Raw genomic sequence first — 21,194 nt, forward strand, 5'->3', positions numbered from 1 at the left:
TGTATTTTAAAATATTGAATTTATTTTTTAAAAAATCAGCACAGTAAGAACTGCCACACAAATTACTTTACACTACTAATCACAGGTCTCTTCTCAGCTCAAGTACTCACGTTTAACTCTCCAATTTAGAGACCTATAATTCTCTTAACGCTCTTTGCATTCTGAAGTTATATAAAATTAAGCAGGAAAACGTTAACATTAAATACAAATCAATTTTGCACAAATACATACAATCAAGTAGTCTGCAGACTCACCTGAGTACCTTTCTTTTAGAAACAATCCTAAATGACAACACTGCGTGTCAGAACAAGATTCCTACTGCCCCTGGGGCCTGTCTCTCAGTCTGTCCTCACATTTCTCTGCAAGCCTGGGGCAAACAGTTAAGGGAAGCTTTTTCCAGGTAGGGACCTTATTTTTGTGCATATTCTTTTTCTGAATTCAGTTTCTAAAAACAGAGGCAGAAGGTACCGTGGTCTGTAAGACGTTGGAGCTGTTGTGGCTCTCAGGTGTTTTCCTTCCTCTGGAGATACCTGTAGGTCTCCTCGCCACCCAGTGCCACCCTTCTCTCATGGGGGGCTCCTTTGTGGTGAGAAAACAATCCCTGGGGGACGGAGTGGGCTTATCCCTCTACTGGGTAAAGGGAAGGCCTGGTCCTCCCCCAGCATTCTTTATCTTTCTCTGAACTTTGAGAAAGATTTTGATCCCAGAATGTCAGCCCACAGCAATAAGACTTTGAGGACCTGAACATGTGAAAAGTCATTTGGGGACTAGACCTTTAGCAACTGTGTCTGACACTGTGCACTAGTGGGTCCCGGCTTCCAGCTGCTTGGTGCACAGGTTTGCCTGCCGGACCAGCTGCGCATCTGCAACCCAGAGGGGACAGCTGACCTGACAGGACACAGCCAAAGGCGGAAACCAAGAGCCAGGTACCGGGACTGGACAGTACCTGCAACTGAATTGGACGTTGATGCCCCTGAGATTCTATAGCACCTTTGATCCTGATGAAACATGTTTATCTATGACCTTGCGAAGCATTCTGATCAGCAGTCTGAGCCAGAGGAACCAAATGTAGTGTTTCAATAGGAAAACTACATTTTCCAAGTATCCCATTGTCATGAGTGATCCACTTTCCTGGGCACGGAAACAGAGCACATCCCACTGCAGGCTCCCAGAGGCACTGCTGCGGCAAGGAAAGACACAGGAACGATACAGCGCAGCAGCAGCTTGGGCCTGGACAGACAGCGGAGGCTCAGCACAGAGTGGTGTGTCCCTTCTCCAGTGTGACACAAAGAGCCACGTGGTGACAGGCTTTACGCAGCAGCCTCCAGGAATTCTGAGGTGAACACAGCTTCGGCATAGTCTTCACACGCATCCTGAAGTTCCGCAGCCACGAAGCCTAGGGATTCATCCAGCAGCTCTTCGGAAAAGCTGGAAGACATACGACACAGCTGAAGCTGTGGATGGCTCAGCTGGGGAACTCAGTGAGTCACCCCTAAAATTTAAATGGAAATGCAAAAGCCAAGACAGTAAGATGTCGATGCTCGGATTCCAAAGGCTCATGGAGCCAGGGGACACACACAAATGCACATGACCTGGGATGGCTGAAATGAGAGATGACCAGAAAGTGGCTGCAACCCAGCCCCAGTCCAGACACACCGTGGACAACCAACACACAGAAGGGACAAGTTGTGCCTTCTCCCTGGCAGAAGGGCAAGTACCCAAGTCTGTGCTCCCCTCTCTCTCTGGACCCCACCCCTGCTCTTCTGAGCTGCCTGAGAGCAAGCTGTGTGCTTAACATACCTCAACTCCTCCCATGTGTTTCCAGGAAACAAGGACAGCCCTTAAATGACTGTCATAGTCATAACCATCATAAAATTGACATCCATGCAGAATTATCATCCTATCTACAGCCCATATTCAGACTTCGCCAACCATCCAATCAGCATCCTTTTAAAAGAAAGCTTCTTGTAGTTCAGGATACTCTCCAGAATCATGGGCTGCACTTTGTCTCCTGTTTCTTTAGTGTATTCTCAGAGTCCCTCCATCCCTGGCTTCCATAACCCCAACAGGTTTGAAAAGCAGAGGCCTTGGGGCTGGGGATTTAGCTCAGCGGCATAAGATAGACTGTCCCTAAAGTGGGTCTATCTGGTGCTGCCTCCTGGTCGGTGTCAGCCTACAGGTTTGGGATGGTGCCACAGGAGGGGTACTGTGCTCCCCCATACCTCACAGTATCTGTTTGTCCCATTACTGATGACTGTAGGATTACTTTTTGTTTTGTTTTGAAACAAAACTATGCAGTTCAGACTAGCCTTGAACTCACTTTGTAGCCAGCCAGGCTTAAACTCATGGTGTTCCTCCTGCCTCAGTTTCCCAAGTGTGGGCATTACAGATGTGAACCATGATGCCCAGCAGGTGACTGGTTGTTCTGAACACCTGGCTTCGGTGATGACGGCCAGGCTTCCTCCTGGTAAGTTACTCTTTCCCTTTTTAATTAAAAGTGCACCGTGAGAGGGTTCCTGAGACTATGTAAACACCCCCTTTCTATTTCTCATCAAACTGTCTGAAGGAATCACACAGAGTTCTAAACACGATCTTCCCATCCCCTCACTCCATCTCCACTTACCAGCTGCTGTTCCACTGTGACAGAGCTTTCCCTTTCTCCTCTCTTAGTTATGTATCCACCCAATAATTCACTCACTCATCCACTCGTATCAGCTGGTCTTACAGAGTCTTATTTTTAGAGCTCTTTACTGCGTGTGTCAATGCTCACACACACCCTGGCTCTGGCGCACAGCAGCCCCTTCAAGCTGGCCGCTGTGGCCTCAGGACACATTACCTCCTGAGGGTTTCCTTGTGGTACAGCACCTCCAGCCCTAGGCCCAGCCAGAACCAGTTACTTCTCTAAGGATCCCTGGTACCTCTTCATGACAAACAATACTTAGAAACCAGGCCCTGGGACCAGGCCTGCCAAGTGCTGCTGGGCCCTCAGTGAGACGGGAAACACACAGGCCCCGTACTTCATGTTTCTACACCTATCAAAAACTGTCTTCACAAGCATAGCTGGAACTCCAGTTCAAGGTGGTGCATGCCAGCCTAGCCTCAGAGACCCTGCTCTCACTGTTCAAATTGTATTCATTTGGTCCACCTTAAAATGCAAAATCTATCATTTTAGAATTGCTGACCACTGCCACCGTGCAGAAGGGTGCTGTTTCTGACCCGTTTCTTACTGTATCCTCTCCTCTTTAGCCTTCATCTGTCTCTAAATTAGCATTCCAGATATTTTTTCTGTCTTCCAAGTCTCTAAGTTTTTCTTCTGCTGTGTTTAATTTGCTACTGAGCTCATCCAATGGATTTCTAATTTCAGAAAATGTATTTTTAATTCTAGGGTGCACATTTGGATTTTCAAAGTTCCTAGTTCTCTGCCAAATTCCAAGATGTATCTTTTATTTATATCAACACACTAGGCAGTTATTTTAATGTCACCAAAATAGCTTGAATATTTGGAAATCTTGTGGCTCTGTTCTCGTTTTGTCTTTCTCTCTTGCCTTTGCACACTACGTTCGAAAATTGTAGGAATAAGTTGAGTCCTACAACAATGCTATTTTCTTCTAGAGAAAATTTATATTTGTTTACTTCTGGAGACCAGGAGACAACAACAATCTAGTGTCAGTTTAATCCAAGTGGAGTCGCTGAGAAGCCTAGTTATATTCAAGTCACCTGAACTTGTAAGCGTGCAAACTTTTCAAGCGAAGGAAAGAGTGGGCACGCAGCTCGGGGTAGAGTAACTGCCCAGCACACACACAAGCCCTGGATTCAGTCCCCAGCACTACAAATACATGAAACCAGACAAAGGTGACACAAGTTTGCCAGGGCAGTTGCCTCCCCTTGGTAAGCCCTGGACTCCCACCTCTGTCTTCTGACCTGAAAAGGCTACCACGGTGGGACTGCTCTCCCTCCAGAAATAACTGCTACCCGCCACCACACAGTGGCTCACCTGCCTGCATCTGTTCTATCCAGCATCCTGACCTCCTCATTTTTTTATTCCCTAGTTAACTTCTTGATGCCAGCAAGCACGTATGTTTTATTTTTAATGCAGCTTCTCTAGGAGCAGATATCCTCAGTGGGAGAGGTGTCCAAACTACCAAAAGCACGTTACTAGACAGGGATGTGCCTACCTCATTTCTATATTTGCTTTGCTCTCTATTTTCCCATCATGAACTCATCACCAAATAATGAAATACAAAGCTACTTCCAATACATTCAACACAACAGGTAACAGATCCATGTCTTTTCTCCTCCTTTTCTTTTGTGGTACTGGGACTGAACACAGAGCCTCACCTATGTTGGGCTAGTCCTCGAAGGCAGAACTGTGTCCTCAGCCCAGTCTACTCTGTTGAGATGGGTCTCTGTAAGTTGCCCTGAGTTGCCATGCGCCCCCCCCCCCTCAGCCCTCCTGGGCAGCTGAGATGACAGGTGTGCACCACAGTGCTGACTTTTAACTTCTCTCATTCTGTCTTCTGTTTTTGAGACAGGGTCTCTATAGCCCAGGCTGGCCTGGGACTTTCAGTCATCCTCCTGTCTCAGCCTGCTGAGATTACAGGAGTTTGCCACCACACCTGGTCTCACTCTGTCTTCTCTTTGGGGAACCATCCCTCCGGAATCCCACTGTCCTGAACCCCAACACTGACTACTGTCATTCTGCACTTACTGAAAATTTCTCCTGGAAATGGCCTCACAGTTTTTCTGAAAGTGCCATGTTACAGTCTAACCTCCCTAAACGCCAAGGGATCCCTTTTCTCTGGGCACACCTTGCACTGGTGGCATACACTCTCCAACGGCTTACAGAGAATAGTCTAAGGAAACTGAATTTTTGGATACTGCATACCTAAAAATTATTTTTATTTTATCCTTATCTTTAATCGATAAATACAGAAGTAGAAGTGAAGTTCTGAAACTACAAAATCTTTCGGCTCTTCCCAATGTTGCCGTACTCACTCCTGCCTGCTTGGGGGAATCCATCCAGTTTTAATGTTATGCAGTCTTCTGTCATCTGTGCTCTCCAGCACACTGCCACTGTCCCTCTCCTAGTGACACACAGGGTATGTCTTACTTAATCCACTCACTCCCTCGCGGGGACAACTGATTGAAGGTCTTCAATCTGACAACCACGGCCTTTTACAGACCTCAGGATCGTATTTCTGTGGTAACTTCCACTTACTTCTCTTTTCCCCATACTCTGGCTTTCTATTACTCAGTTATTGCATCGCTTAGAACTACTGTCTAATTTTAAACATCTTTTCTGTTATCTAGCTCATTTTTTTTATTGTACTGGCTGAGAAATGAGTTTTTAAATACTTGCAATCAATTTATTTCAGCTGTCATGTTTTTAATTTCAAATAACTTTAATTCTCTAAGTTGCTCTTAAATACTCTCCTATTCTTGTCTCATGATATAACAGCTTCACTGGCTTTTCGGAGGATGTTAATTCTAGTTTCTTTTTTAGGTGTTTTGCTGTTTGCAGTATCGTCCCTGATTCTTCAAAGCTTTCTTTATGTGTTACGACAGCACAGGTATCTTTGAAATGTCCAGTCACCTCAGCTGTCCGATCATATTCAAGAATGAGACTCAGTGTCCACCAAGGCCCCATTTCCTGGGTAACCTGTACCCCTTCCTCCACAGCCATGGGGTACATTTGGCTCCCAAGTCTCACAAGGCTCTACACAGATAAAACGTGGTTCTTGGCCTCCTTCTCCCTCAGTGCTTGACTTTCTCTGGCCTGCTAAAGAATCTGCCATTTGTGTAACGGCTTTTGGAGTCCAAATTTGTACTTACACTCTTGCTGCTGCTGTTTACAATTTTATGCGTTTTATTTATTTATTTTTTTTAATCGGTACCGGGGATCGAACTCACGACCGCCTGCTTGCAAGGCAGGTGCTTATGCCGCTGAGCTAAATCCCCAGCCCCTGTGTTTTACTTTTTAACAACACATAGTGGGATAGGGAAACAGGGAGTAGAGACAAGTATGTAAGTTCAGCCTGCTCTTTTCAACCAAGAACCTCATGTTTGAAAAGAAAACCCAGGACCTTTAGAGTTTTCCTTTTACCGAAAGCACAGTCTTAAGTCTTTTTCCTAGTTAATCTTATTTGCGTCTATTTTATACCTTCTACTTACTCTGATCATTGCAATGTTGGCTTTCTTCGGGTATAAGGCAAAACCCAAGGTTTTAAAAATTAAACTCCGCTAGCTAGCTTCCCCCTTACCCAAGAGGCTATTGAAGTCAACTGTCTTTGTATGCTTTTTCAAATTCTGCTCAATACAACTTTCATCTTCGGAACATCCAAGAAATAAAAGCAAGAGAGATTTAAAAAACAAGCAACCACAACATAAAACCAAAGAGTTAGAATATTAAGATGCACTGTCACTTGTGGTCACAGGCTAACAGGAAAACAACTATGAAATTCCAGGCATATTTTAATAGCTCTGTACTCACTTTTCCCTATACCTACAAAAGAATTATGAACAAAATGCATCATTTTGTCAGGTGAAAAACATACAAGAACAGGCTAGCTTCCTTGGCTTGCCTCAGACTTCTCAGTATGCCAGTCGGCCTAACCGATCTAGACAGGTACAGGAACAGACAGAATGCCAAGGGGCTGTGTGTTACCACAAGGAAGCAAGAAAGTTTACTTCCTCTCTTCTCCCAGAAAACCCTTAAGAGCACACATAAAGACAATGTGCATGGCACCCAGAACATACACCCTTGTATCCTTTGAAGGGTCCAAGATTAAGACAAGATTAAAGACTTTTAGTTACCCTGAGGGTTTCATCAGAAATGACTATCCCAGATCTTGCCCCTAATCCCACTAAAACAGAAGGAAATAGATAAACAAGTACATAAATGTGTAGAGAAAAGAGACAAAAACAAATGAGACAGATTCAAACTTTTCAGAGGGTAAAAACCACATGAAGAGTCTTAACTGACTAAGTTGAACAGAGGAAGTCCAGAGGCCGCTGAGACTTCAGGGTCTGTATGGGGTGCTAAGGAAAAGCAAGCTGATCTGCCCCACAAACATCAGGAAAGCTCTAGGCGGGGAGTGAGGAAGGAGGAGAAAACAGGAAAACTGGCTAAAAACTTACAGACCAAAAAGATTTTCTTATTCTTATGTATCTATTAGTAGTTCTTCAGTCTTACTTTGAGCAGTTAAGTGACAGTCTCTTCTCTATCCCCACAAAAGGAAGGTAGGTATATTCTTTGGAAAAAATAAACCAGTGATTTAAAACTCAGTGCATCCAGGTATGGTACACACACCTGCAACCCTACTACTTGGGAAACTAAGACAGGAGCACTTCAAGTGCAAGTCCAGTAGGTAACTTAGCAAGACTTTGTCTTAAGGTAAAATTTTAAAAGGACTGGATGTAGCTTAGTGGTGGAGTGCTTGCCTGGGCCTCTGTGAGGTCCTAAGTTCAACCCCAGTTTGCTAGATAAATATTTAAAAAATAACCTCAGCTTAATCATCGATCAAGTCAAAGAAATATTTTCAAACTTAAATGTCTTGAGAGGATAAATTCTATCAAAAATGAGAGAGAAAAAGGAAGACAAGGACACTAAAAGGAAGGAAGCTAACATGAGGATGGAAACCGACTCTCAGAATGGGAGGAAGGCCCAGAGCAGGAGTGCAGGGGATTAATGTGGGAGGAAGGTGCAGGGAGGGCCCGCAGGAAAAGCACAGCTGAGCCTGACACATGCAAGTAAGTAGTATCTGTCTCTCATTAAACTTTGTTTTAAAGGATCTTAAACTTCTGTTACAGATTGTTGTCGAGTTGCTTCCATTAAAAACTGTTGATTTAAAAAATAACTTAAAACTGCCCCACACAAAAACCAAATGGTCTACAGAACATTGCCCTCTCCTCCTGAAGGTTTTGCGATGCATTGCTAACGTAGTATTAAGCTTAAATGACCCAGGCGAGACACAGTTCTCAGACAGACCTACCGCCACTAACTAAGGCTAAGGTGGCAGGTGTTAGCGGTAATACTCAGCCTCTGAGCTTTCTGGGCAGACTTGGTGACTTGGCCAACTCCAATGGCCTTCTTAGTCACTACTTTGATGACACCCACAGCAACTGCTTGTCTCCTAATCTGATCAGCAAAATGACCTTGAGGAAGAGAGTCAGGGAGGCTCTCACCACACATGGGCTTGCCTGGAACCATATCAGTGATGGCAGCATCATCAGATTTCAGTCTTACTGGATAGGAAATGGGCAGTGGACTTTTTCTTTCAGATCGGTAAACCAGCAAGCAATGTGAGTTGTGTGACAACCTTACATGGGGGAGCAGCCAGCCACACCAACTGAGCCCAGATGGTTCAAGATAATCCCCTTAGCAGTGAAACCAGCTGCTTCCGCTAATGGACCATTTCTGCTGTCACTGCCACATGAACATCTTTGCCAGACATGTTCTCGATGTTGAAGCCCACACTGTCCCCAGGAAGAGCTTCACTCAAAGTTTCCCGATGCATTTCAACAAACTCTGCTTCAGTTGTAACACTGAAGCAAAGGTGATCACCACACCAGGTTTGAGAACACAGTCTCCACTCAGCCCAGAGGGCTACCATCCCTGACATCCCAATTCCGCTGAGATTCTGGAGGGGCAGAAGTAAGGGCTTTCCAGTTGAGCCAGTAGATGGAAAGATGCAACCCAAAGCTTCAAGTGGTGTGGTTCCACTGGCACTGCCATCTTTATGAGTGGCTTTCCACCCCTTGAACCAAGGATATCTGCACTTGGCTCCAGCATAGTGCCACCATTCCAACCAGAAATGGGCATGAAAACAGTCAGGCTATTGCTAACTTTCTTACTTAGGTGGTACTTCCTTAAGGACTCCCTCCTATTCTGTCTGTAGGGTGGCTCAGCGGCACCCATTTTGTTAACTGTTTCACACCCAGTATTTGAACCAGAAAGGCCTGGTCACTGCTCCACTCCGTCTTGGAGATTCCAGCTTCAAATTCATCAACACCGGCAGCAGCTATCAGGAGAGCACGGTCAGCCTGAGATGTACCTGTGATCGTGTTTTTGATAAAGTCTGTGTCCTGTGACATCGGTGATAGTCACGTAACACTTGCTGGTCTCAGTTTTCCACAAGGGGTGTCAATGGTGACTTTGCACTGGTGCTCAGCTTTCAGTGTGTCTAAGGCCCAGGGGCGCCTGAAGGAAGCCTTCCTTCTCAGCAGCCTCATTGTCAAACTTTTCAATGGTTCTTTTGTCCATGCCACATTTATAGACCAGATGACCAGCAGGGGCGAACTTGCCTGAATTCACATGTCCAAGGACAATGACACCAACAGATACCTTTTCCTATGTTGTGGTTTTTGCAACACCTATGATCTCACAGTAAACTCATTCAAAAAAGATTAACAGCTATCTTTATTCATCAGGGTTAAACTAAGAGACTGTTAACTAGTGTATGCAGAAAGTTAATAAATGTGTAAAAGAAGAGGCAAAGAAAAAAAAGGAAGCAATTATTAACTCCTGGAATATTTTAAAAACTTATTCAAGAAAGACATATAATCATAATATATTACCTACCTCCATAAAAAATACATTGCATGGTTTTAATACAATGATAACCATGAGGAACTTAAATTTTGACCCTCTCTAAAAAAGAATGGCTTTATACAAATCCTTCGACTGTTGTATTTAGATAAAAGATCATCCATTCTTCAAATTGCAGTAGCTGCAGAACCTTGTTTGGACCCTCTACAGCTCCATTCCCGAAGGACAACCCACAGCAGGGTGTAAGGAAATGCTGGGCTAGCAGCTTACTACTCTAAGGGTAACATGGCCCCCAGCCAAGACGGTATCATCATGATTTTCCCACCCGGCAGGCAGTATACTGTATTGGTTGATAGGACATCACCCTCCTAGCAACAGGAAACTAGCTGTGACTTAACTCTAGGTCATAACGCTGTCCTTCAGAACTGAAAGTTTATGTCTCTACCTCAAAATTCATAGACTGAATTCCCAATATGATATTTGGAACGAGGTCTTGAGAGGCAATTCAATCTAGATAAGATCATGAGGTAGGCGAAGAAGAAGGGCTCAGTGGCACACACTTGTAATCCCAGTACGCAGGAGGCTGAGGCAGGATGATCACTGAGAGTTTGGGGCCAACTAGGACTAGGCCAGCTTGAACTACACAGTGAGACCCTCTCAAAAAACCAAAAGAAAGAGAGCGAACAAGAAAGGGAGGGAGGGAGGATGAGAAGCAAGAGCTCACTTACTCTACCAGAAGAAGACATAAGAAGTCCACAGGTCAGGAAAAGGACATTCACCAAACATCTCACTTAGCTTTCCCGGCCTCCAGAACTCCGAGGTTAGGTCCTCTCATCTTCAGTACTTTAGGGCAGCCTGAGCTGACTAAGACACTGCCTGAGAAGAGAAGGCTGCAGAATACTTCCAAGGGTGGCACAGCCTAAGCTGCTCTGCAGTCGCAGTCAGCCCGCCCTTAGTCCAAGATCAACACTGGAACTCCAGGGACCCAAAGGATCCCTGGAGGATCGAAGGATTTGTATAAAACCATTCTTTTTTAGAGAGGGTCAAAATTTAAGTTCCTCATGGTTATCATTGTATTATAACCATGCAATGTATTTTTTTATGGAGGTAGGCAATACATTATGATTATATTTCTTTCTTGAATAAGTTTTTAAAATATTCCAGGAGTTAATAAGTTACTTTTCTCTCATTGCTGAGAAAAAATACTTGATGGAAGGAAAGGTTTATTTAGCTTAGAGTTTGTGAACGTCTCAGTCTATTCTCAGCTGGCTTCAAGACAGGGTGACATGGCTAAGGGACAACTGTTTATGGCAGCAGCAAGTAACAAGAGTGAAAGGGCAAAAGCCAAAAAAGGAAAAGCACGCCTCCTTTGCTCCCTTATATCACATCCATGGGTGGGTGCAGCACTCACACCTCTAATCCCAGAGCTAGACAATGAACCAATCACAAATGCTACATTCAGCTGCTTCCATGACTGCATGAGGCGTTGGGGGCCATTCCCACACAAACCATAACAACCAGTCCTTTGTCCAGCTTTTCTACCAGCCAAAAATCTAGTCGTTGGTTCCTATGCAGAGGTACATACATTTTACTAACCTTTCAGCTATCAGCCATGGGTTGAAGGAGCCTACAGCCTCATGAGATATAATCCGGAGGTACTGCTCAAATCGGCTACAGTAGTCGCTAATACTGTGCTGCATGCTGGGTGGGACAAACAGGGAAGCCCGGCCTTCTCTCTGCAAGGAGTCTTCTGCAAAGGAGGGAAGCGGAGTCTCTCTCCTCTCTGATCTCTCTGTCTCTACACTTTCATCCAGGGAACTGAGGAGACATAAAGAAGATGAAGGCACTCAAAATCATTGGTAAACCAGGGCAAACTGTTAATTTACCCTGATATTTTGATTATCAAAGGCTCTCCTTCATTTCTTTTTTTCATACTGAGTAAAACTCAATATCCTATCATCATTCATCGCTGCCCTTTTTACTGCATTCACCCTCAACCCTCTGAGCATTACCATTTCTTAAAATAATTCTGAGAGCAAATCTTGCAGTAAACAACTAGCACAACCCACATGTACCAAAGTAATGCTCTCAACATGAATAGCCGGCTGACTGTTGCTAGGCGCCAAGAGGCTCCTGAAGACGCAACACATTCAGTGCCCATGTCAGACCCACACTGTCTCACAGAGCCAGCCTGGAGTTTGCAGATCTTGCTCTAAGAACATCTCTCCATCTTGAGGGAACTGAAGGAATCTGGAACTCAACAAGTCAAAGGCAATCAACTAGCACAAAAACAGACAAGGTGCCTAATACCTACTCGGCATTGCAGGGCTTTTCTAACACGATGTTAATGGCTGGATCCTTGTGAACTGCTGTCTTTGTGATCTTGATCAGAGGAGGCGGCAGAGGCCTTTCACTTACTGCTGGGGTTTTCTGATCTAGAAAAGAAGCAGCATAAAGTGACTACATGTAAAGAAAAATTGATGTCTATCTTAACAGTTCTCCTAATGGCCAATAACCTATAAGGAAGTCACACACATATCTCTTAAGCACAAAAGGCACAGCTGGTAGTGTAAAAGGAAAAATTATTGTTTTAAATGCAAAATTTAAGGTTGGGTGTGGTGGCACATGCTTATGATCCCAGCACTCTGGAGGCTGAGGCAGTAGGAACACTACAAGTTTGAGGCCAACCTGGGCTACAAAGTGAGTTCAAGGCCAATCTGAACTGCACAGTGAAACCCTGTCCCAAAAAGACAAAAACAAAAACAAAAAGAAAGACAAATGTAAGAGTTGGCGATTTCTGGAGTGCAGCGTCAGCACGTTTGCCTTACAAAATGTGTTTCGGAGAAACAAACCAATGAAGACTCAGTGTTAATGGGGATTTAGCTCAACGGCATAAGCGCCTGCCTTGTAGGCACACGGTCATGAGCTCGATCCCCAGTAACAACAACAACAACAACAACAACAACAAAGACTCAGTGTTAAGAAAGAATGAAATCCTTTCCAAGCCTCCCTCAGCTATAAGGAAGACACTGGAGGTCTGTCTACTCAAGGCTTCAGGCTATGATGGGTGGTGTATGGACTGGCTACCCTTTCAAGGAGTCTAAGGCAGCCAAGTTTGTTTTCTGACCTTTAAATGCTTTGATTACTGAAGAAAAATACCACTCATACTTGAACACTTAATTAGCTGATTTAATTTGTCTTTGGGCACTGCTGGAAAAAATCTGCATGATGATAGTCAAAACATTAATTTGTTAACTACAACTTGCAGGCTTGACAGCTCTTCAGAGTTTTAGATTACTTCTAATTTTAAATGTATTTCAAGTGTAGGAAGACAATCTGTCCTTGGTAGGGAGCATCTATATGTCAAGTAACTTTCTTTGACTCTTATGCTTACAATTTCTTTTCTTTTTTTCTTTTTTTGGTATGGGGGATCGAACTCACAACCTCATGCTTGCCAAGCAGGCACTTATGCTGCTGAGCTAAATCTCGACCTCTATAATTTCTTACTGTCAGACTGCCTTGTTTGACTTTTATAAAAATATTACTGAGTGCAATTTTCAGTTGTTCATAAGGAGGATAAGACACTGCATGATCCAAAAATCAGTTTAAATTTGATTTTGTGGTGCAACTCAGCAAATAAGCATAAGTGGAAACATAAAATTCTTACTACAGTTCCATGATCTGCAATTAAAAATATCAAAAAACTTATTTAACATCTTAATATTCTAAAGAACTCTTTTTAAATGACACTTAAGACTATGCAAAATTCTAGATAATGGCTAAGAAATTAAATTGTCCTTGGAAAAAAACATGAAATTCTCCCTAAAACTCTCTTCCACATGATGCCAACTAAATCACCCGGAAACAAATTGCCTTTCAATGTTTTCCTTTCCTGTTTCCATCCACAAGGAGGCTAAAATGCCCACTGATTAACTAAACAATGATTGCAAGGGCCCCTAGGGCAGGCACAGCTGGTGACAAGACCATAAAGAACTTTCTGGCCTCAAAGATCCTGTGGCTTAGTTGGAAGAGACAGGACACCTTGATAAATAGCTGAACCACAGGGGAGCACATGCGAGGAAGTGCTTTGGGAGGTGATGGGCAAGACATGGAGGAAGACAGCAAACTTCTAGCACACAGACACAGGTAGATACAGGATACCTTACCCTAAGTGCTGAGGACTAGAAGTGTTTCAGACTTCAGAGATACTCAGATTTTTCAATATTTGCATAGACATTACTGGCTCAGTGTTCCTAATGTGAAAATCTAAAAGTCTGATCAACTTTGAAAGCATTTTGCATTTCAGATTTTGGGCTTAGGGATCCTCAGCCTGTAGTAGAAAAAGAACTGCATAACCAGGATCCCAGGAGCTGGGCCTGGAAGACTCGTGATTGTTGTCAGAGAATAAGAACTGGAGCTGGAGTAGTGTTGGGAGGAAAACAAAATGGAAACAGAAAACCACTTGCAAATTACACACAGCGTAAAACGAACACATGAATATTGTGGTTAGGTGGCTCATTTTTCTGACAAAATTTGACACAGATTTGTTTTTCCAAGACAATACTCCAAACTTGTATGTTAAAATAATTATGTGTCACATATGCATTGGTAAACCTTCTCTACCCCTAACTTCCTTTACAACTCTTAGGCAGTAGAGTATTCATAGTAACTAAATTCCCATAGAAGTAAATGCCTAACCAGATCTCACTGTCCTCCTTTCACTGAGGAAGGCAGTAACTGACAAGCATGAGTCAAACAGAATTTGACTAACACTTCTCAGCCAAAACTGTGATAGTGGCCCGGCAATTGCAGCCAAAATGTGTATATATGATTTTCAAAAAGTGAAGGAGAAAAGCCAAAATCTTTTCAACAAATAGTGCTACAATGTACAATATCTATCAGGAAAGGGAAAAAATAAAAGCCTTATCGCAGGCGGATTCACAGACCAAAATCATAAAGCTTCTAGAAGAAAACGAAAGACTGTCTTCTCACCTTGAGGATGAGTAAACAGACCATGTAAAGCAAACTGTATGAAAACACTGATGTTGGATTTCTCAAAATTAAAAACTTAGTGCCTCTTAGAATATAAGCAACGAAGCCACAGATGGGGAAAAGTATTTGCAAAACACTTATCTGAGATTAGCGAGAACCAGGAGTGGAGGAGGAAAAATGGGGAGCAAGGGCTAATGGCCAACTAGTCCCTCTAGGGTGACCAAGATGTTCTGGAAGTCAGAAAGTCCCGATGGTGGCACAACTCTGTGAATTTTGTACTAAAAACCAGCAGAACATACACACTTAATAGGGTGCCTTTTATGGTATATGAATTATATCTCTTTAAAGTTCTTATTCCAAAATACAAAATAAAACACCACAGGGTTAGGGATGTAGCTCAGAGGTAGAGCACATGGGTCTGATCTTCAGCACTACCAAAGACAAAAGAAAGAAATGAACAAAAACCATAACAACAAAACCCGCTACATTTGACAAGAACTTGTTCCCAGCACATACAGGTGCCCTACAATTCAAAAGTAAAACACAACTCGATTTTTTAAACAGACAAATAATTTTTTTAAAATTTTATTTAAAAGGAAAAAGAGAAAAAACAAAACAAAACAAAGCGGTGTAAGGGTACAAGTAATACAGGACTACAAAAAAAAAAAAAAAAAAAAAAACCAGTAAGAAATCACCAGTTAATAGATTACACATTATCATCTTAGAGATAGTTGCTCAAGTCACAGTATCAAAGCATACAAAGTGAACATTCAAACAGAGAGACTGCAAACAGTTGCAGACAAATAATTTTTGATACAGCACAAATGATGATACACAAATGGCTTATTGCTTCAGTCACCTTTCTCATTACTGGCACAAAATGCCAGACATTAGGAACTTAAAGGAGAGGTTTACTTCGCCTCATTTTCTGCCCCAGGCAGAAATGGGTGGCAGAGGCTGCTCGCAGCCACCAGAAAGATGGAAGGAGGGAAATAGTGGAGCCTGCACCCACTAGCTCACCTCTTTCAACAAGGCCTCAGCTCTCAACAGCACATTTAGCTCTGAAGTTACTCATGGATAAATCCCCTGATAAATATAACACTACCATGATCCAATCGCCTTTCTAATGACCTGCCTCTGAGTCCATGAGGTTTGGGGGGCATTCTAGATTAAACCACAACACTGATAAGCACTGAAAAGGTTCTAAACATCATTACTCCTCAAGAAAATGAAATTACCTTGGTTCATTCTCTAGTACCAACCCCCTCAAAACAACAACAAAAAATCCGAGAAAATGAAATTAAAGCAACAATGAGATATCACTGTATCCCCACCACAATGGTTACAATTAAAAAGAGCACCACCACAACTGGGCACAGACATGCAATAATGGAAGCTCAGTGTAGACAGGAATGTTGATGGGTACAGAAAGTAGTGTAGCCTCTTTGGCAAAAGGCGTGGCTACTTTTTATAAAGTTAAATACACCAATCACATGGCCTAGGAAATCTCAAGTATTTATCCAGGAGAAATAAAAAAGTTATAGTTGGGCTGGGGATTTAGCTCAGCAGCATAAGCGCCTGCCTGGCAAGTGCGAGGTCCTGAGTTCAATCCCTGGTACCACCAAAAAAAAAAAAAAAAAAAAGACAGTCATAGTTCATATAAACATATACAAATATACAAAGCAGATCTATTCCGATAGCCCTAAACTGTAGGCAACTCAATACAGATCCCTAAGGAACTGACAAAGGAAATATGCTACAGTGGGAGAACACTACTCAGCACTAAAAAAGGATACACTATCGATGCACGTGTGGCAGGATAAATAATGGACCTCTAGATGTCTGCATCCTAATTCCTGGGACCCGTGCAGTTACCATATCGTAAAAGAGACTTTGATTAAGTTAGGGATCTTGAGGTAGGAAGATTATCCCAGGTTGGTGAGAAACCTTAACTGTGGTAAGTGTCCTTATAATCAGTAAACAGAGGGAGATTTGAATATAGTAGAAAAGGCCATGTGAAAATGGAAGCAGAGCCTAGAGAAGAACAACAATGAATGCGGACAGTCTTCTCCAAGAGGCTGGGAGAAACTTCAGGAACAGACTCTCCCTGCAAGCTCCAGGGAGACTCATCCCCACTAGCAACCTCATTTCAGCATTTTTAGGCTCACTTCAGACTTCTGACCTCTAAAACTGTAAATAGTTAAACCTACAGAACACTACGCAGAGTTAAAGGAGCCTAGACAAACAACAGACAAGCACATATCAAACAACAGCACTTGCAAGGAATTCTAGAACAGTGTGGAAGTGGAGTCTGGTGGTGGGGATCAACTGGGAAGGGCACGAGGGGACTTTCTGAGGTGATGGTACGTGCTATGTCTGGATATGCATCTGGGTAAGACACATGTACCCACTGGTCAAAGATCTATTAAATGGCAACTAAGACTGTGTTTTGTTGTGTGTAAATCTTATCTCAGAAAACAAAGAGAATCATAAATATTAAACCCTAGTTGATGGGGTACACACTGCATATTTAGGGGTAAAATGTATTCATATCTGGCAACTCTGGCTGTTTCAGTTTTGTTTTTTTCTTGTATGGTACCGAAGTTTGACCCTAGGGCCAGGTACTCTTAAGCCAAATCCCCAGTATACTCTGAGATGTACAAATAAAATATACTTAAACAGACAGGATGAACTGGCAGCCAGAAATGATGGCACTCCTGCCTGTGACCCCAACATTTGGGAAACAGAGGCGAAAGAGTCACAAGTTCAAGTCCCATCTAGACAACTTAGTAAGGTTCTGTCTCAATATAAAAAACAAAGTGGGCTGGGATGTAGTTCGGTGCCAGGGCTGAATGAGTAATGAACGGTGACAGAAGAAGAGAGAGGTGCCAGGCAGGGTGCACACACCTCCAATCCCAGAACTCGATAGGCAAACCTAGGTTCCACAGTGAATTCAAGGACTCCCTGGATCACACACAAGATCCTGTCTCAGAAAACCAAAACCAAAGCCAAACCAAAACAAAACAAAAAAAGACAGGTGACTAAGTAAATATAGCAAAACATTAACTGTACAATGCAGAAAGCAAGTATATGAGAATTCAGCATACAATTTTCAGCTTTTCTGTGTACTTGAAATGTTTTAGAATACAAAATTGGGAGGAAAAGTGGGAAAACACATACCATTTCTTTCTTCCTGCATCCATAAATGAGGATCCGTGTATACAATTTTACTGTATCTTTGGCGAACTGTCTCCTGGTATTTCTTTAAAAAAAAAAGTTGTATTTATGAGAAGAAATGAGTTTCATTATAAAACAGACCTAGTAAAGACGGAAAAGATTAGGCAACACCATTAATGCAGACAAATTTAAGAATGCAGCTGCCAGGCCAGGACATGATCAGGAGGTGAAAGAAAGTAACGCAATTAACACGGCTGCAATCTAGCTCAGCTCCACTGGAACCCGCTGTGACGACAGAGGGCTCTTTAGTACTTTTTCCACAACTGCAGCCACTACTACCAACCACTTGTAGTGTGTGTGAATTTTAATTAATTTACACTTCAACCTTCACACGTGGCTGGTAGCTACCATCTGGGACAGCTCAGGTCTGAACAGTTACCCCAAGAAAGGGAAAGCACTTGCAAGACTAGGATAAAATGTGTATCTTTACATTTTCAAAAGTCAACAAAAATTTATTTTTTCCATAATGTTTTTATTTAGCAGCAAAAAATAAGAGATTTCATCATGGAATAAGTAAAAAGAAAATAAACCAAATTTGGTGCCAGCACACCTGAATTCACATCTGAGCTCTTCCAGCATTTTTGAGGGGCGGAGACAGTGACTTAGTCACAGCACTCTTACTGGGTCTCATTTAACTGCCCTGAATAACCAGGGGTTATGTTGAGTAATGCCTGAGATCTGAAGTTTTATAAGAAAAACATTCTAAAGCAGCATCATGGAAATTAAAGTAATAGTCTCTGTGATTTGAGAGGATCAGACTCCAGCAGGGTGGAAGAAGCAACTGAAAAGAACTTAGACACTGTCAGACGGTCCCATCTATGGAACTAGATCCTGGTCCCAGCAGTTCTGGAGTTAAATCATTCTTATCAGGGGGCAGTGATAATGAGCACTAACTGCCTGGATCTCAGACAGTGCGCTCAATCTTTGTACCCCACTCTGTCTTCAAACACCACATGTATCAGACAAGGCAAGTGATACACCATGGTCATACACTTAGCTGACAACAGAGTTAGGACTCCACGTGACTTCGACTTAATTAAACACCAGAGACACGAGAAAAACAGCGGTGAGTGCCCAGTGGCAAACCAGGTCCCTTACTTCCATTTCCTCCATTCGGAGCATCATGGTCTCCAGATTCGGGCTGTTCTTGCCGCCCCATAGGGTGTCTAAGTTTTCTGACCCCAAGATCTTATCATGAGTCACAGCCCAGAGCTCATGAGCAGCATCTTCCAAAAAGTTATTCGGCGGATGAAGATTGTTGCTTTCAGAATTAGCTGCTGTATCCTATAAAACAAAGGAAGGAGTGGTGGAAGGTAATAAAAAGAAATGAGAGAAACATTAAAGATTATTGCTGATCACAATAAACCAACAGCTTAATGATTCAAGTGGCAGAATTTCTAGGCTAAAACAAACCTCTAAGTCAGTAAATGTTAAAAGCACTAATATGAATACAATTTTTATCAGGGTCATTAAAATCACAGTATTAAATGTGTAACACCATTATTGTCTACTAAATTAGCATTGTCATCTGTTTTGCCATTGCTAAAGCATATTTTCCTTTTCCCACATTCAGGAGAATGTACCGTATTTTACATGCCACAAACTGTAGGGGACATAGCTTTTCCCTTTGGGGTCAATGGTTTTGTAAAAGCTTCGTGACATCACAAAGATCAGGCTGCCTTGGTCTGATACTCTATGGCTATAATCTCAGAGGGCTTTATACAGCTTGCAAAGGATTTTTGTATGCATTTTCTTTCTCTCAGTTTTCATATATATCTATAGTCTGCTCTGAAAGAGGCTTGTACAATGTTTGCTAGGCAAAGCACAAGATATTCTTGGGACTGAAGCCTGGTTTTGCCCACTCATAAGTCTGCAGCTTTGGGCACGTTTACCAACCTTTCTTAGCCACAGTCTTCTGATCTGCACTATGGAAACAAGAATCCTGCATTTCAGAGTTAGAAGGGCTTCAAGGGAACTTGCTGGTTACAGCACTTAGCACAGCGCTTGGCATGAAAAAGACAGTCAACGAAAGGCTACTGCTACAGTAATCCCAAGAAGCATTTTCAGCGGTTTGCAGAAAAGATATATAAATTACCAATAATACATGAAAAAGTCCAAGCATAATCAAGGTTAAAGAAATAAAAATAAATTTGGCCTATATAATAAAATTATTAAAAATCTAGACACTCAACAATGCAGATGTAGTTAATTGAGACATGTGTGTGTTTACACGTGTTTTCTTTAGTACTAGGAATTGAACTCAGGACCATGCACTTGCCAGGCAGGTGCTGTGCCACCGAGCTGGATTCCTGGCCCAATGTCTTCCATCTATAGAAAATGGAATGCAAACAATACGAAGTGCCAATAAGAAGGATAAAAAAGGGTCTCAATTTGAAGATATGGAAAAACATGAAGATATAAAGAACAAAGCATGCTACAGAACAGCATAGGTCTGTTAGGGAGTGTTTTAACTTTTGTTTCTGCACTTTTTCTGTGGCCACATACATATAACTTTGAATTCTAAATAAAAACTCCTACTTTTAGAAAAATATATTTCATATACAGCTTTAGTTAAAACAGCTGCAGTTACAGACAATGTCATCACGGGTCCCTTAAAGAACTTTTCCTGGTTCCTGCTGTCAGACATTTTCCTTACTGGTAAATCTACGGAGAGCTGATTTTGCTTAGTAAGTACATGTGAAACATGGCAAATGTCTTCTCCATTTTAAAGATGATGAATCTGAGAATGTATGTGCCAGGTACCACTACTCTTTTATAGGTTAACAATGGGGGAAAATTCTACTTTATCATGCTGACTTCTATGAGTTAGTTCATCTGTTTATTTATTTTATTCAGTTATTTATAAATTAAATAAAATAAACAATGACTACTGATGGCACTGTCTGAGAAATTCCTTGCCAAGGTGATAATATTTAAAACATTCCAGAACTCTAAATGCCAGAGTTACTTTTCTCTTTTAATGAGTTGTACTACAGATGGTTTAAAGCTGAACTCTCAATATACAAGACTGAACGCGCTTGGTGATACTCGGACATGTCTGGTTTGTTGTCGGGTTTTGCTCTCTCGGCAGCCTGCTGCCCTCTGGGTTAGGTACTAGCCCACTACTTTGCTGAGGAGGGGTGGAAGTCACTTGGTGGCTCTGCTGAAGCTCTCCTGAGTGTAGAATGACTTTCAGTTTCCCGTCACAAGAAATTCTGTCACAAAGTACTGACATAAAAAGGCTGTAATTCAAAAATTATGTAAACATGTTGTTAACAGCATCTATGAGAGATGAACTCTCAGAACCTTTCTTCCTGCTCCCAATGTCACTGGGCTGGTGGAGACTCACTCTAACCTCCTTCCAACGCCGAAGCCTTTATACTTGGTCTGACCTGCACCGAGCACGAAGGCAGTGAAC

General features: G+C 42.5%; 1 protein-coding gene across 5 annotated transcripts in view; it reads right to left on the minus strand.

Annotated features, from left to right (window-relative positions):
• Nucleotides 1-21,194, minus strand: part of Kiaa0753 (KIAA0753 ortholog) — an 81,311-nt gene continuing 60,117 nt past the window's right edge. For all 5 annotated transcript variants that reach the window (XM_063250991.1, XM_063250992.1, XM_063250990.1 and 2 more), the window contains 5 exons: nucleotides 18,875-19,060; nucleotides 17,720-17,801; nucleotides 11,862-11,982; nucleotides 11,144-11,365; nucleotides 1-1,428 (listed from right to left, as the gene is read on the minus strand). In XM_063250991.1, the coding sequence (XP_063107061.1) occupies nucleotides 1,311-1,428; nucleotides 11,144-11,365; nucleotides 11,862-11,982; nucleotides 17,720-17,801; nucleotides 18,875-19,060 (729 nt within the window). In that variant the 3' untranslated portion in view covers nucleotides 1-1,310. The remainder of the gene's footprint in view (nucleotides 1,429-11,143; nucleotides 11,366-11,861; nucleotides 11,983-17,719; nucleotides 17,802-18,874; nucleotides 19,061-21,194) is intronic.

This window comes from Cavia porcellus, unplaced genomic scaffold (assembly GCF_034190915.1).
Source record: "Cavia porcellus strain 051 isolate PalLab524CR breed Dunkin Hartley unplaced genomic scaffold, mCavPor4.1 scaffold_6, whole genome shotgun sequence".
NCBI classification, from domain to species: domain Eukaryota; kingdom Metazoa; phylum Chordata; class Mammalia; order Rodentia; family Caviidae; genus Cavia; species Cavia porcellus.